The 17,560-nt window shown below is 46.0% G+C and overlaps 1 protein-coding gene across 1 annotated transcript in view; it reads right to left on the minus strand.

Annotated features, from left to right (window-relative positions):
• VAPB (VAMP associated protein B and C) overlaps positions 1-11,345 on the minus strand; it is a 478,035-nt gene extending 466,690 nt beyond the window's left edge. The window contains exon 1 of the mRNA XM_069651069.1: positions 11,035-11,345. Within this exon, the coding sequence (XP_069507170.1) occupies positions 11,035-11,092 (58 nt within the window). The 5' untranslated portion in view covers positions 11,093-11,345. The remainder of the gene's footprint in view (positions 1-11,034) is intronic.
• Positions 11,346-17,560: the final 6,215 nt, after the last annotated feature.

Below are 17,560 nucleotides of genomic sequence, written 5' to 3' on the forward strand. Positions count from 1 at the left end.
TAAGTAGTGTGTGAAAGTGGTTTAAGTGGCGCCAACAGAAATGAAAAGGTCCAAACACCCATGGAGCAGTACACCACATAAACTGGACGTAACCATTGCTTAATTTGCAAACAAATAAGTGCCGAGCTCAAATGTTTTCTAACACGCACATAACACGTCAGGATGGGCAACTCTGCGCCCACTATCTACCCACAGTAGAACTACCCATGGCTGCTCCACATATCGTCAACATATATGGAGTTAAAGCTGCAACTCCCACTGGCTCATTGTGGTTGACTGAGGTACTCACCAAGGCAGAATTGTGATTTAAAATTGCCAACCAACATACAAATAAATAACATACTTGTTGTGTCGACATGAGACACGTTTAAGTAAATCTTTAAACACAAATGATCATTTACATTTTGCTCCGATTCTAGAGTTGATTTTGTTACGTGACTGGCAGTTAAAATAATAAAGTTGCCAAAACGCCAATCATAATCAAACTGTGTCTGAGAAAATACATCCCCACAAATTAAACAGTACCTCCACACCTTGCCAGAATGTCACTCAACCTCACCTAGTCGTAGGAGCTCACTGCTTCGGGCCAAGTCTTATTTCTGTTCTATTGTACATTATTTTGTGATCAAAAGAGCATTGGTTGTTCCTTCATGTATATAAATAAAGAGAATCCTATATAATAAAAAAGGCCAGCGGTTTGTCTGATGCCGTCATGCGCAGTAGACTGCCCACTTCGCCCGTTGTCACCTCTAGGGGGAGCTGTTGCCTTTGCAGATATATAGTGGTCCTACTGTGTGAAAAAATATTTGTAATTCATGTTAATGGAAACAATCAAATACACCACATAATGTATTAACAGTCTGGAAATGCCTTTCCTTACGCCCTTTGGCCCGTGTAGACAGGCTTTGACATTAGTATATAAATAGTTATTCAGTCCTAAAAAAAGAGTGGGTTATTTTTCCCTGTCTTTGGCAGTGAATTTGAGCTTGTCCCCATGTCTCGATTGTCCCTCTTTAACTGGAGATGGGCGATATTTGGAGGGTCTGTTGATTGTATAAAGAACAATGCCCTAAATTAAAAAAAGATTGATCCACAACCAATCATGGAGTCCAAAAAATAATTTCACACTTTCTTTACTTGTTCTCCGTGATGAAGTTTGATTGCTTGATTTCAGCATAGACCAGGCTAACTTGCCCATTCGCCATTACCATAAGTTCTTTTATTTATTTAGTACATTTGTAGGAGCGCACAAAACCCACAGGCATCTAGGCGGTAGTTGCAGTAAGGGGTTTGGGGGGGTAAAAGATAGAGGCTCAAGGATTAGTTGAATAGGAGGGTTTTGTTTCCTGAAGACGTGATAGGAAGGTTTTGTTTCGCAGGAGAGGAGGGAGTTCATTCCAGAGAACTGGGGCATGGGCTATGAAGCTAGCACCCCCGCTCTTTTCCTGTCGACGCGAGGTGCAATCAGCCAGTTTTTTGTAGACAGACCTGGTAGGTTTAGATGAAGTGTGTTTATTGATGGCGTCCGTGGTGTATTAGGGGGCCTCATTGGCCATGAATTTGTAGGTGATCGAAAGCGTCTTGAATTTAATTCTGTCCTTGACTGGGAGCCAGTGTGCTGACTTTCTGGCCTCCGATATGTGGGCATGTATGTCAATGTAGAGTGCCACACGCAGAGTATTTTTTGAATGGTTTGGATTTATGAAGCCTCGCAAAGTAGGGCATTGCAATGGTCCAGTTTGGATCCAATAAGGGGGGGGGGGAAATCAGGCAATGTGAGCAGCCATCCAGGAATGAATGGTTTCGTAGATGGTGTTGATGTAGCTGGTGTCTGTGGGGCAATCTCCAGAGGGGTATGAGGATGAGGAATGGTTGTAGTTTGTGTATAAGACACCAAGGGCATCTAGGTGGTCGAAGGGGGGTTTGGTATATACTTAAAGTATGGGCGAGACACAGGATCCTTGAGGGACTCCACAGGAGGTGGGTGTGGCGAGGGGGGAGGGGAGGGTGGCCGTGGCCTACCCTGCAAAAGATCTTGTGGCCTCTGGCTAGGAGTGGGCAGAGGAGGACGGTGCTCTGCATAGGATCTCATGATCCACGAGGTTGAATGCTGCAGAGAGGTCGCGCAATAGGAGGAGTGGGTTCCCCAGTCATTGGCTGCATCGAGCTGGTGTATGTCGTCTACGGCAGTTTCGGTATGCCCTTCTTAGGCAGTCAAGCTTTTAAGACCAGGACGGCTATTAGGATTAAGTTCTTACCTGTTGAAGGGTCGGTAAGCTTTTTCTTTCACAATGTGTGGCATCAATTACCCTTTGACAAGAATGTACCCACGATATATATGGTGTTACTAAAGTTAGGCTTGTGGCCACTTATTCTGTGTATTTTGGTTGTGCCAGGCTCTTTATCTTGCTAATTTTCCATTCTGTATACATTTCAAAGATGAAGCATCAGTCTGCAAGGATGATACATTGAGGCGGCTCATGGCCTCACTTTGGACACATTAACCTTACCTGTAGCTGGATCAACAACGCCATCTAGTTCAAGGTCTGAACTGCATGTGTCCATTTAAAAGTCAGAAAATAGAGTGTTGTCCATGCGTTTAACACTGGGAATTCGGTCACTGCTTTGGGGACACCTTTTGGTGGGCAAAGATGACGGAAGAGTGAAGGCGTTTCATTAGGTTTTTGGAGGTAGGCTCAGAGTTGAGGATCAACAGAGGCTGTCCATACCTGCAACGTTACAGTTGGTTAATGCTCTGGCAGGTGTGATGAAATTATCTGTCAGGCTCTTAAGGTTAGGAATGTAGTGAACTATGGGTGTTTCCCCCCCAGCTTCTAGGTACATCGGGGAGGGATGGGAGCACCTTTTACTGATCGCATGGCATCATTATTGCAGCAGAGACACATGTGGCCAGCTGCAGCAGTGTGGTGCGTTTCTCTTGTGAAAATGGCCAAAGTTAACGCAGGCACTACTCTTACTGGACCTCCTTAGCCCTGTGTGTGGTGAACATATCAGGGGGCTTGTGAGCCAGGAAATCTTGTGGCTCATGTAATGCCCATCTGTGTCTTCCCCAGAGTGAATGTGCAAACAGAGGTTGCAAGACAACGCTGGCACCAGATATTGGCTTTCAGACTCACAGGACCAGGGGGTGTAATAAATAGCAGGTTTTAAAGAAGATGAATTCTTCACACAGAACAGTCACATTCTCTGAATTGAAAACCCACATGCTTGAGAGAGGGGAGGGTCTTTATGGTGGGGATAGGCCACTGGAGAAGCTGACTGTGTGAATCCAGAGTGAGCTGATGTGCAGAGAATTAGCATTGTCTAGGCAGAAGGAGCTGAGAGGTGGTGTCTGGTGTGGAGAATGCAGGAGGAGAGTCCAGGCGATTTGGGTGAAGAGGTGCACAAGTTGTAGAGATCAAGAGGGAGATGTGAGACATCAGAAGGATGAAGAGGTGCTGAGATGAGATATCAGTAGGTAAAGTTAAACATCATGATAGAGATGGGGTGAAGTGGCAGTGACACATGAGGAGTAGGAGAGACAGCAGGAGGAGGATGTATAAAGAAGGGGACCCGGGAATCACAAGACGTCCTCCACCATGTTATGCTGGGGGCCTCATCACGTTACGTTAGGCCACTGGATCTTTCCTGGAACACACGAGTTTCTCCCTACCAAGTTCATACATTGGCAAGAGCATTTTCCACTGAATGGTGGCCATCATCTGACCTACAACACTAGTCTCTAAACATTGCATGGTACATATTCTATCATGCCCAGTCCACCAGAGAAAAGGATGTGTCGCTTTACAGAAATATGTGCCAGAGACGTGCAGGGCAGCTTCATGGGCCACACTAACGTCATTCTTTAACTACTGTTAGTGCATGTTCAGCAGGAGATGATGCCCAGTTTGGTGAGGCAGTTCCCTAAATACTTGACTGATACCAAGCCTAGGTCAACTTTTACTAACTGAGGACTTGCTCCTAAAAAATAAAACCAACTTAAAAGCAAAAGCTGTCACCATGGCCCAAACGGCGTGGTCTAGACCTCGGAGCCTCTGGGGGACTAGGCAGGCACATCCGCTAAGCGATGTGCGATCTGGACTTTGTTATTTGTCAGGGGAATGGGGGGGTGGGGGAGAAAAGAGTACCAAGAACCTCTCCACATGTCCCTAATAATCATTTAGCCTAATAGAAGGGGATGCTACCAAGCCTTCATACAATTCAGGTCGGTGGAGTATATGATGGCTCCCATAATGGGACCCACATGACCTTCTTTCATCCACCGACTGTCCTAGTGAGAATCCATCTCAACCCAAAACTTCACATGAATAGGAGGCCCAGAAAGACCCCCTCCCAGCCACCAGAACCAACACAGTTATACATGTTTGCATACACATCTGCAGGAGCCCAGAAAGGAACATGTGGTCCTACAGTTGCCAAGATGTGGACGTAACAATGACTGAGCAACATGCTGTTGGATTAATAAGGCCTTGCTGGTGGCGACTAAGCAGATTTTAAAAGTCTGGAAAACAAGGAAGAAACCGATGGTCGAGGGATGGCTCTGATGTAGAAACTCTTTTATAAACAGAACAAAAACAGCATATGATGAACTGTGGGGGACCTTTTAATGAATTCTATGGGGGATAGTGGATTGAAACATGGAGTAGGATTGTAATTATAATATATGGGGGTGTTGAGTGGGGGGGGGGGTTGTATTCGTCCTGTCTGTTGTCTTGTAGTGTCTTTGAGTGTATAGTTCAGGTTTTTGCTCTTGTTTGTATCTGAAGCTAGGTCTGGTTCAGCAGATGAGTTATGGTAAACAGTAAAATGCTGTCTTTAACCCATTTATTTTTTAATGATTCAATGACCTGCTTCATGTTTATTGTTGTACTTTGATGTAGTTGTCAACTGAGAAATAAAGAGTTTAAAACATTAAAAAAACCAGAGTTCCACCTATGATCACCTTACGTGCACTGGAGGTAGTACGGGGGAGGGCGGAATCAAGCTTTTCACCAGATGGAAACTTAGTTCTAGTGGCAAAAATATTAAAGAGCTTTGCTCGCGAAAAGGCTTTTACGCCCGACTTAAAGATGGCAGATGGGTGCTTTAAACCCTCATCTGACGTTTGGCAAGCCATCATTAGAGCTAGTCACAGAAAGCAAGTAAATAAGCAAAACCAGTTGACGAACCTAAGCAGGATCCAACACAGGGTTAGAAATTGAGGGGAATTGAGAGACATTTAGCTCCTGCTTGTAGCCAAGAGATGCCTGGTTAGCTTGACACCAACTACTACCAGAAGTTAATTTGGGCTCCCCATGCCAACAGATTCCATACGAACACACATATGTGAATGTAACTTTGTGCATAAGCAAAATTCGATAATTAAACATTGGAACACATCGTTCAAAACGTAGTGCATAAGAGAACCTTAATAGTGGACAACATTATAGGTTTGCATCTTACATGGAAGTTTAATTGGCAGAACGCAATGTACTAGCTCCTTGTTCCCAGTGATGGCCCCTGGTCCCTACTGGATACCCATGAGCTGCTTTTTTTATCTCCCCCTTAACCAATCCTAATTTTGATCCCTGCAATACACAGCTTGCAGGTAAACAGGGCATAATCAATCACACGACAAGGAGAGAAAAGAGGCTAGAGAAGCACCAATTAGGGATGTATTAGTTATCAGGTTACAGTTTGCTGTTGGACAAAATGTCAAGCATTATACAACTTCAGAACAAGAAATTAAAGATGTAAGTGATGGAAACATTAACTGCTGCCAGAAATGGGCAACCTCAGGCCCCTTGGGATGAAATTGGGATAGAGGACACAACTGGCAAATAGATCTGAAAAGTACCTCTGTGCACTCCAGTGCACTAACAGAGGCGGGGAGAGAAGGCATAAGGAGGTGGCAGAAGATCCCATGGAGCAAAGCTGGATGTCAATGGAACTTTAGGGTCAGTGTAGGACTCAAAGTAGCAGAAGAGTCATAGACGGGAGAGTCCAGATGGGGTGGAAGCTAGTGGAATTGTATACAACATGTACGTTCTTTAGTGTGGGTGAAGCCAGCTGAACTATAAGCAGAGATTGCACGTGCCTGCAAGCAGCAGGTAGCAAAATATCCAAGGAAGAGTGGAAGTATTAAAGCTGGCCAAACCAAGGTGACAATGCAACGGGGCACCAAACAAACAGCGGTGCCGGTGTCCAGCAAGGAAACCTCTGCAGCTCCCGTCACCAAGATGTGAAAGTTACAGGGGAAGAGGGGCAGAGGCAACCAGGTCTGGGAGATTTGGAAGGAGCCTTTTGGGAGTATATTGAGAAGTATAGATTTTGTAGAAGGCTGGTACAGTTGTGCAGCTGAGCCGAGGGTAGAGAAGACCCATGCCAGTTGGACCCCTTGTATCCATTTATCTTTTTGAGGGTGGTTAAATGAGGCAAATAAGTAGTGTAATATTGTATGGTGTGATTAATAGAAGTGTGTACCCGAGGCAATGGTAAAGTAGGGTATACATACAGGAAGTGTTACTTTTTGGGTGTGCCTTACTCATCTTCTTCCAAGGGTGAGTGAAGAAAGGAGTGCCACTGAGTTGGAAAATATGAACTGCAGAGATTTCTTGAAAGGCAGACATCTCCCAAAGGCCATTAAAGGCATGACTGGTGGAGGGGCGGGTGGTCTGGTACTGGCTAAGGCCTTTATACCGCAGGGTGGTGACATAAGTACCATTGAAATGGTAAATATTAAAATGAGGAGACCATCATGGGTAATACCAGAGAAATGATGACAGAGTTAGGTAGAGAGATTCAAGGCAGGTCTGTCTGGCTCATCCTTTCATCCTTCTTAGAACGAGAAGAAGAGTGTGGTTCACATTAGATGGGGATACTTAGAGGGCCGGAGCCTCTCGTTGGCCGAAAGAGAAGAAGTCAGTTATAAGATGTGCTGGGCTCAATCATCGATTAATCCAAGATACATGGGTAATTGTCCCGATTTCTCCAGTTGACCAAGGTGTGATCATGGATAAATTGCTTCATCTCATCTCCTTGTGCCTAGGTACTCTTTCCAAACACAGGAAACACTATACACATAATTGGACTTCTCCCTTTTACAAATAGATTAACTTTCCTTTCTCAGTGCTTTCTGGTCCTTCTATAATTCGACAATGTTGCTCTTGATGATCTCATTCATGCATCACATGCCAATGGAAGGTTCAAAATGTGTCATGATTAGCCCTCATAAGCTCTTTACTTTAATCATTTGTGTGTTTAATGGCACTTCAATACATTGCAAAAGAATATCAAGAAACTATAATCCTTATAATCTAAAGGCACTGCACAAAAATAACCTAACAAAACATTGATACAACTACAATCCTAACATATAAATCAGCAAAGCAAGAGCACTGAAAACATTCCACGATTATGGATTACTCCACAAAATGCATACTAAAATGAGCACGATAGGAATTGAAATAAGGATTTGTTGAGCTATAAAGCAGCTCTGGGTATCTTAACCAGCATCATACAGTATGCATTAGCTACGTTAAGATAACAAGGAGATATCACATAGTGTGTTGCAAAACTAACTTCCATATAGGAGACAAACTATCAATGCATGTCCACTAGTTATGACCCATTATGTTTTTAATGTCTTCTAATACTCCTTTAGCCACGTTCACAAAAAAACGAATTAATGTCACATGGGTATGTTTCTATGGCACAGTTGGCATGAGGGGGTAACTTCTAACTTTTGGTATAAAACTACCCAGGCTCTTCTAGGCTTCAGGCAAGGGCTAAATAGCTGCCAGCTGCCAGCTGTCTCCAATTTCAAGATTACTGTTAAAAATCACCTTCACAATTCCTCTGCCAGGTAACAATTAAGGACTTAACACTTCTGGTCAAGTCTACTCTAAACAGAGTTTAAAGCTTCCAAACGTTCAGACAACACAAACACTGTTTACTTAATGGAGGTATTAAAGGCTGCACTGTGGGCTGACCCAGCCGGTAACAGCCTGCCATCTAAGCAGGCTAAAGACCATTACCGAGGAGGCACAGCAAAGGAAGAATGTTGCAGGTGGGATCCAAGTGGTGCTCTGGAGCATGGCATCCAGAGCCCCGGGAGGACCACTAGTAGCTCAGGACTTGAGCTTGGACAGGAACACAGCCAAATAAGCTATTTGAGGGTAGAGATGCTATGATGGCGAGGGAGGCACTGCAGCGTGAAGACCATTGAAATAGAAGCGGACAGATCCACTCCACATTCCCTGCATCCGGATTGGCTTCTACAGATGACATGGGTGCTAACAATGATTCACAGTAAAGTTGAATATTAGATATTATTAAAAGAAGTCTTTAAAAAGTCCAAGTCATGTTTGCATAGTTGGGTGGGCCAAAGTCTGTAACTGTAGGTCAAGTTGAAATTATTTTAATACATTTCTATTTAACAGGCTGCTCATACATTTTTATGCAGATTCGTTCGAGAAGACCAAGTGTTTTTCACAAATTGGGTTTGAAGCTAAAACACATTTACACAACTGAGCTGGTCAAGGGGCACAGCAAGTAGAGCGCTCGCTTTGACATCCGTGCAGAGTCTGCTAACGCAGGTTCGAATCCCGGCGGGGCCAAACTCAGCCTTTCATCCTTCCGAGGTCGATAAATGAGCACCACACACCGTGGGTAATAAGCAGCGCTCAGATACCTGAGGGTTTGTAGCGCTATATAAGTGCCAAATTATTATTATGAGAAAAAGCATGGAAGAACACAAAGCAACAAAACCCAAAGAGTTACCTCGATTAGCACAGAGAACAGTTAGTCTTACAATGAGACGGAGGGAGACACATACTACAAGGATATTAGTTGGACATATAGAGGCAATGAAAGCACCCAGGGTTTAGGAGATACTTTACTATACTCACGAAAGTATACTCTGGCATGTAATTTAACATATTGTGTTACATTAACTCTGTACTAAACATTAAGGCAATCTATGGGTTTTGGCAGGCTGGCATATGCTGGGCAACACGATGAAAAAATGAATTCATGCAAGAGTTCGTAAAATTGCAAGTCACTAGGTATTACAAAAATGTACCCGAGGCTGATAATGAATGTCCATGGATGTTGGAGGAACAAGCAATTTACAAAGATGTCCGTGAAAACACATGAGGTTATGAAGGTACAACGAAGGGCGTAAAGAGCTACAACAGTGGCCTGTGCGCAGTGGCTCTCCAGATGTTTCAGACTCCCACAATCCCTCACCCTAGATTAGGCTGGCTAGGGCTGATGGAGTTGTAGACCAAAACATCCGGGAAGCCCAAGGTTGCAGACCACTGAGCTACAATGAATGGATCAGAACATAGAAGAAATGTAAATTTAATTCCGAGATTATATACAAAATCCGAAAAGGCATATAGTTGGAAACCCCATGCAAAGGTTTTTCCAACTATACCCGTTTAAACGCGTGCGAGTAACTCAAGCAAGTTATGCATATATGCACATAATAAGCCTGAACGGGTTTAGATTTACCCGATGACATCAGAAAAAGGAGACAAAGGCAAGGCCAGGAGAGTGCTTCCACCATTAACAACAGGAAGTGCATTTCAGGACTCACTATGGGTGTTTTCATCAAACAATAAGAGAAAGAAAATGCAACGGTAAAAACGCAATTCACCTTAAGTGGGCAAAAACGTCAATTAACTGAGGAGAGTTTTCTCTCTGCAAACCCTGAAATCAATAAAAAACATTTAAGTAGATCCTTTAGTGCAGAGACTTCATCAACATGTCTGCTTGAACAGCTCGACCTAAAATACAACTGGGTACAGCTGTTCCCCATTTCCCATACAACATCGCTTTCCTTCTCCAAAGTTATTCATGAACCACATCTTGCATCAAGTAATTGTTGCTTTCTCCCCCCCCCCCCCAAACACAAAAATGGGCTGCCCCCTAACAATCTGCCTCTCCTTCAACGGTGATTTGCATGGCCTCCAGCTTCTTAGCACAACACAAATAAATACAGAGAATACGCAGATGGATTTTTCAGCACTTTGTATCTTGATCATGTTGCCAGGGATGTAAAACTATAGGTGGTTACGCTAGGACAATAAGCCGTGATTAAGCTCTAAAATGACATTCAAAGAGCCAAGGGAGATGAAGAGAAGGTGTGGGTGATCAATTGTCTCAATGTCAACAAGACACCACTTATCATTCCAGAACATTCCTTTCATAAATTGGCAAATTGAGGGGGGCCGGGACATAATAAAAGCCAGAGAACAAGAAACCCGGTTTCCTAGTGACACGCAGTCACCAAACAATAGACATGGAATAACAAGTTGCTGTATAACTGCCTGGGTCAAAAAGTGTGTAACTTCCGGGTGTCAGAAAACAATGCACAAATGTGGAGAAGGCTAGCGTGAGGTGGTATTCATGGAGACCTAAGGAGTTGTGCGAGGGCACCTCTATAGAGGTTATTGATCGCTGGGAAGCGCACCCATTAATCTGACAGGACACGCGTTGGGCTGCACAAAGGAAACCACGGGGAGGGCATTTATGTAGATACAGGGGGTACGTACAGAGAGCTAAGTAATGACAAACAGAACTGAGCCATGCAGTGGTGGCATTCTGCTTAGCAGCCTTAAGCCACTGACAGATGAGAGAGATTCAGAGGGCTTGCTACAGCAAACCCCCCAAAGAGTAGGTTGACGAAATTAATTATGAAATTGGAGGTTTGTGACTAGCACAGTCACATTACGTGGGTGACAATTAACGATGTATAACAGGTCTAGGGTAGAAGCAGATCAAGGTGCTATTAAACCACTGGAAGCGGTGTAGAAAGCATGACAGGCGCAGTGGTGGTAACGGAGGTGGTCTTAAGCGAACTCCAAGGCTGTAGTGTGAGCGATATATTAGCACTGTTACTGGCGTGCTACGATGCTAAAACAGGCAGCCCCGTGCGCGCTATATCAGGCCAGGCCGGAGCTCTCTGAAGATGGCTGCCGTTCCGGGCCTGTCCGTCTAAGGCTGGCGGTGCCCGGGCTCTTTGCTTACCTCGAAATTTGAGCTCGTGCTGTGGCTCGAGAACCAGCACCTGCTCTACCTTCGCCATGTCCGGGGGCGCCGAGCGCTGTTCGCGAGAGCCAGGGACTCAGGGTGCTGCGGCGGCCGGACGGGCGGGCGAGGAAAATCCAGAGAGGGAGGCTGAGGGTGGGTGGGGATGCGGCGGCTGCAGCAGGAGGAGGCGGGCCAGAAGGCTGCTGCTCAGCCCGAGAGGCAGCCCTTCCCAGGTGCTGGGCCAAAGAAGCGCCACATTAGAATTGTGGCGCATGTCATTCGCTCTAACGAAAGCTGCTACATAACTTCCAATACATCTCTCAACTTTGTAAGATTTTATCGAAATTTCAATTAAAATGTTAACATACTAGAGATATATAAAGTATCAAGCAAACACATACCATTATATGATGTGGTTGTCTGGCGATATGTTGCATTAGATTACACCAATTATGTTGTTATTTAGTGTCAGCCCAATAAAACATTGAAAAACTAATTTCAACATATGCAATACAATGTATGTTTCAGGCCGGTCTTAAAAACTATTACCAATAATATGTGAACAAGATGGCTCCGCTTTTTTAGTATATCAATTGCCGGGTTGCGTTTGCACTCAGCTTTCTAGTCCTTTCGCTGGGTCGATACCGTGTGATGAATAACAGCGCCATCTTGGAACTGCTTTCTTTTGACTAAGTTAAAGCGCAAATGCCGTTGGCTCTATGCCTTCCTGCATTTACATATGTTTATGTTTCTTACTGAATATTTCTACAGCTCTATTTCAAGAAATTATATAAAATAAAGATATTAAATATTAATATTTATAAAATAGCATTTTACATGTCTATTACTGGGTAAGTCGAAAATGCTTTCCATTAATTGAATCTACAATATCGTTTTGCTCCTTCACATTGAACATTAAGGAGTTGCTTTAAGAAATGCCAACGTATTGATGCTGTACCAATATCCAAGGATAGCAAGGCATTATCCAATAGAGCGAAGGCACGACTGGCAGGGTGAGTCCTCTCTGTACAGAAGAATGGTAGCCACGTCAAAATAGGCGACTTCTCAATGGCTTATTAATACCAAAGTAAAACATACATGCCAATATTATGTGACCAAAATCGTAGGCATCTTAAATTGGCAAAAACAGTAAGTAGCATAATGATGACATCACAGGAAATGGTGTCACATCAATTTTACCCAATGAAACGTCAAAGAAATACATCTGGGGGGATAACAGCCACCGATTATTATGAGATGGCCAGGCAGCAGGTAGCTGACACAAGAAATACACACTGAACAACTATAAATCCTTGTATGTCAGCAAGTGCCGGCTGTGGAGGAACCAGTGTGAAAATGCAATGAGGTGATAACACTTCTGTATACCCCAAGGGAAGTGACTGCTACAAGGGCTCCTGCAAATGCAGCTTGCAAGAGAAGCCCCGGAGCAAAAGTAATATAGAGAACAATATTTTGCTGTGTTATAAGACTGCTAACTGGCAACATGGGGCAGTTGTTGGGGGCATCCCTAAGGCTCATGGCCCCTTTCAACTGAAAAGTTTGAAAGGCCCTGATGCCGTCCCTGCCCTTGGCGCATGAGCTTCTTGTTCCTCCTTTCCTGGATCCGTTCTTTAGTTTAACTTTTTTTGTGCACAATGTATGTTTCACGTCATCTGTGGGAAGGCATACATCCATCAAATTAATGGCCCATTTAACACACCCACCTTCTAAATACTGGGGATGGTGTTCTGCTCACACTGGGCCTGAATCAGGCAGGCCTGGAATCAATAGGATTGGACAGTGAACTCTGTAGGCGGTAAGACTGTGTAAAAAACAGTAGCCTACCGCCCAAATCAGTAGGGTTGGGAAGTATGTAAAAAATCAGTTCATACCACAAAAAAACTATATTTAAGTCTAAAGGACGACCCTATTAAAAATAAACAGTGCAGTAATATCTATGATTGGTGAACAATTGGAAAGGCCCAACAATAAAGATTACCCCTGCTAACTGCGCAGGGAGTATTAATTCTATTAAAGACTAGGAGGCGAGCATTATGCTTCAACTTCTTTAATCTACTACTCTCCACAGCAGTTTCAACAAACTCAAAACTATACCAAAACGCTGAAAAACAGTCTGAACAGACTTTTTCTTCCTTGAACTACAATCCCCATAGTCTCTGTAGTCCATCCTACTCCAGCTCAGCTATGACCATATCCTGTCCCTGAGCTCCTCCTCTCTTTTACTCACTCTGACAGTCCCAGAGAAAACTCCACACTTAGTCCTGCAACTGGCAATGACTTGAACTCTTCCAAACGAATGTCGCACTCCTTCAACTCAGACAACGACTTCTACTCGTCTTTCCCTTCAATTATTCTTCTGCTCCTCTCCTAGAAATAATAGAAAAGCAGAAAAATCAGGGAGGTGTCCATGTATTGCTGTCATCCACATATTATTATCACATACATACATTCAATAATATGCACAATACATTTCTCGGGTGGGAATTTAATGCTCGCCTCCTAGTCTTTAATAGAATTAATACTCCCTGCGCAGTTAGCAGGGGTAATCTTTATTCTATGGCAAGACTGGAGGCGAGCATTATGCTTGTTCAAAGCTGTCCCAATACTGCACTCGCCATACTCTCTGTTGGTTTAAAATAAAATTCCCTAAATGTGCGATCATTCGCCCAGTCTGCTGCTGCCATAATATCTTGCAAGGGAACCCCTGTCCTATATGCTTTGGACGCCATGGCCCCCCTCACTGAATGTGCACCGAATTGTTGCAAATCGATCCCTGCTGCTAGCATTACTTCTCTGACCCATCTCGCTATGGTAGCTGTCTTTACCACCTGAAAGGGCTTCCTACGCGCTATCAGCAACTGACTTGTACTACTCGCTCTATCTTCTGCCGTCCTGGCCTCGTATTCCTTGATGCAACTAGCTACGCACCATTTGACATTATTGGGAAAATAGGGATAGTGCACTGCGGATGTACTTGATTTCGTCCTTTGCACTACTACGAAGGTCACTCCCTCTGGTCCGAACCTCCTCCTATTGATTTCTAAGGCCCTAACATCTGACACTCTCTTGCAGGATATGAGACATAACAGCATAGCCAATTTGCCTGATAACTGCTTGAGAGACAAAAATCTATTCACCGGCCAACTCTCTAATAATTCCAAAACTCTCGTGACGTCCCATAACACCGTATATCTGGGAACCGGTGGCGCTTTAAATTTAGCTCCTCGAATGAGCCTACAGACTGCTGGGTGTTCACCCGCTGGTGCCCCTTCAATCGGCATATGACCCGCGGAAATCGCTGATCTGTACACTCCAATAGTGCGGAAAGCTTTCCCATCTTGTAGCAGGTGCGCCAAAAAATTCAGAATGGCCACTATAGGAGCAGAAATGGGATGAAAACCTCTCCCTCTGCACCAACTCGTCCACCTGGCCCAAGCCGCGTCGTAGCTCCTCCGAGTCGATGGAGCCCAGGATTCGGCAATAAGCTCTGCTGCCTGCATCGAAATGCCTGGCAGTTCCCATCGTCTCCTGATATCCTGCACGCGATGAGCGGGAGTGTCTTCTTCATTCTCAGAGGATGACACTGCCCAGCTGGGTCCGTGAGCAATCGTTCCCCTTCCGGGAGGATCCTCGGCAGGTCTATCAACCGCTCTATCAGCGTCGGGAACCACACTTGGGCTTTCCACAACGGTGCTATCAGCACTAGCTCTGCTCTCTCCCTCCGACACTTCGCCAGCACTCTGCTCAGCATCATGAACGGAGGAAAGGCGTAATGCGTGCCGCCTGTCCAGTCTTGCAGGAATGCGTCCGTACCCCTCGCGTCTGGGTCTAGTCTCCAGCTGAAATAGCTGGATATCTGGGCGTTGAGACGAGACGCAAATAGATCCGTGTGTAACGGACCCCATTTCTGATCTATCATCTGAAACACTGATGGGTCTAGCTTCCAGTCGCTGGAGTCTGTGAGGTACCGGGAGTTCCAATCTGCTATCACATTCAGTGAGCCGGGTAAGTACTCCGCTGTCACTGATGTCCCCGTCCTCAGGCAATAGTGCCAGAAATCTTTCGCTAGCTCGGCTAGCAGCCTGGACTTCGTCCCTCCTAAGTGGTTTATGTAACGCACTGCCGATATGTTGTCCATCTTCAGTAAGACGCAAGACTTCACTCTGTCTCTCGTGAATGTCTTTATCGCGAAGGAGCCTGCTAGGAGCTCTAAGCAGTTTATGTGCAGGTTCAGCTCCTCTGCGCTCCATCTCCCTCCAGTTTGCAACTCTCCGCATCGCGCTCCCCATCCTATACGGCTGGCGTCTGACTCTATCACGAGGTCTGGCCGGTCCCCGAATATGGCACGCCCATTCCAGGCGTCCATATTCTGCAACCACCATTCCAGTTCCGTGATCGATTCCTGATCTAGTGGTATCGATTGATGATACCTCAGCCCTTGTTGCAGGTGTCTGATTTTCAATCTTTGTAAAGCTCGATAGTGTAAGGGACCTGGAAAAATAGCTTGTATTGAGGCTGCCAGTAGGCCCACAATCCTCGCTAGGATCCTCAGAGATATGACTCTCTTCCCTAGACATGCTCGGATCTCTCTCTTGATATCTCGGATCTTCCTCGCTGGAAGTTCCAGGGTGGCTTTCCTCGTGTCCAGGATGAATCCGAGAAAATCCAACCTCTGTGCCGGCTTCGTATCCGACTTCTCTGTGTTCACTAGAAACCCCAGTGACTGCAGGAGGTCTAGAACCCACTGTGTCTGATATTCCAGTGCCTTCTGATCTTCCGCTAGAAGCAATAGATCGTCTAAGTATATGATCAGCCGAATTCCTTTTTCTCGGATGGCTGCGGCTACTGGTTTCATCAGCTTTGTGAACGCCCAAGGCGCTGACGCAAGTCCGAATGGCATAGTCCTGAATTGCCAGAAATGTCCCTTCCAGCGAAAAGCCAGAAATCCTCTGAACCGCTCCTGTACTGGGACTGTAAGGTAGGTATCTTTCAGGTCTAACCTGGTTAGCCAGTCTCCCTCCCTCAGGGAGTCTCTGAGCTGATGGATTCCCTCCATCTTGAAATGATGGTAAACTATCCATCCGTTCAGCTCCTTCAAATTTATCACCGGGCGTACTTTCTCCTTCCTGTGAACGAGAAACATGTTGCTGAGAAAGCTTGGGACCCCGGGGCATCTTTCTATGGCTCTCTTCCTCACTAAGAGCTCTAATTCGGTATTGAGGGCTGCTTGCTCCCCTCTTGCTAGCTGCTGGCGCTGGGGGGCTCTTGTCTGCACTGGGTCTTGGATGAACTCTAGCTCCAGACCTCTGACGGTTTGCAAAATCCAGGCATCGCTGGAAAGCGCGCGCCAGCTTCCCCAGAACCTCTTTGTTCTCCCTCCCACTGGAGGGTATGTTATCGCTCTTACCTGGTGTAAACCCTTGGCCTCGTCCGAAGCCTCTTCCTCGCCGTCCTCTGCTATTACGACCTCTGGCCGGGAAGAACGTGTCCTGTTGCCTGTTCTCCCAGTACTGGGCCCTGTGATTCGGGGGTCTTCTGCCTCCCTGTTGGCGACCGGTCGAGCGACCCCTGTAACGACCGGTCCCGGCAAAAACTCTCTGCGGGAAGATCTTACGGATGGAAGCTTGCACCTTCTCCAGAGATGTGTATGTGCCTACAAATCGGCCCATCTCCTTCCCGAAAGTCTCTCCAAACAAGAGGCCTTGCGCTGTCTCCCCGGCCTCGTAGGATGCCAGGTCGCTGAGCTTCGAATCTATCTTCAGAAGCAATCCTCTTCTCCTCTCGGAGGCTATTGCACAATTCGCGTTACCTAGGAGGCAAACCGCCCTTTGCGCCCATCCAGCTAGGGCCTCTGGATCCACCTCCTCGCCTGTGTCTTTCGCTCTTTCAGCTAAGTCCATGATCTTGGCGAGCGGACCGGCTAAGTCCAGGACCTTCTCCTGGCAACTCTTCCATGATCTATCAATTCCTTTACGGGGGTCCTTACTGGTCTTTGAAACAAAGGTGAGCATCTTTGGGTCCAATTCGGGGGCTTCCGCCACCTTCCCCGGTAAGTCCGGCCTGGGACATTCTGCACGAAGCCGCTGGCGGACTTCCTTAGCCAAGGCTTTTCTGAGCCTTGCTGTCATGTACTGAGCCACTCTTGGAGAAGGCTGCCAGTCGGAAGATCTCGGATTTCTGATGGCGTCCGGATCGAACATATCATCTTGCTCCTCGTCGAGGTGCTTCTCTTTGCGGGCTTTCTTACCCCCGCTGGGCGTAGCCCACTCCTCCTCGACTGGTTCCTCCGGCTCTTGAGGGGACAAGTCCTCCTCCTCTGGCTCTTCTTCCGAGCCTGGGTCATCATCTCCCACATTATCTTCCCCGGGAGAGGGGGTCATGAGGTCCGGCACGGCTTGACGCTGCAAATATGCTCTTTTGAGCTTCGCGAAAGCGTCGGCGACCTCCGGGGCCTTATCTCCTGCCCCATCCGATGGGCCCTGGGGGTCTGCAGAGGCTTTCT

This window comes from Ambystoma mexicanum, chromosome 3p (genome assembly GCF_040938575.1).
Source record: "Ambystoma mexicanum isolate Mex_15411 chromosome 3p, UKY_AmexF1_1, whole genome shotgun sequence".
NCBI classification, from domain to species: Eukaryota; Metazoa; Chordata; class Amphibia; order Caudata; family Ambystomatidae; genus Ambystoma; species Ambystoma mexicanum.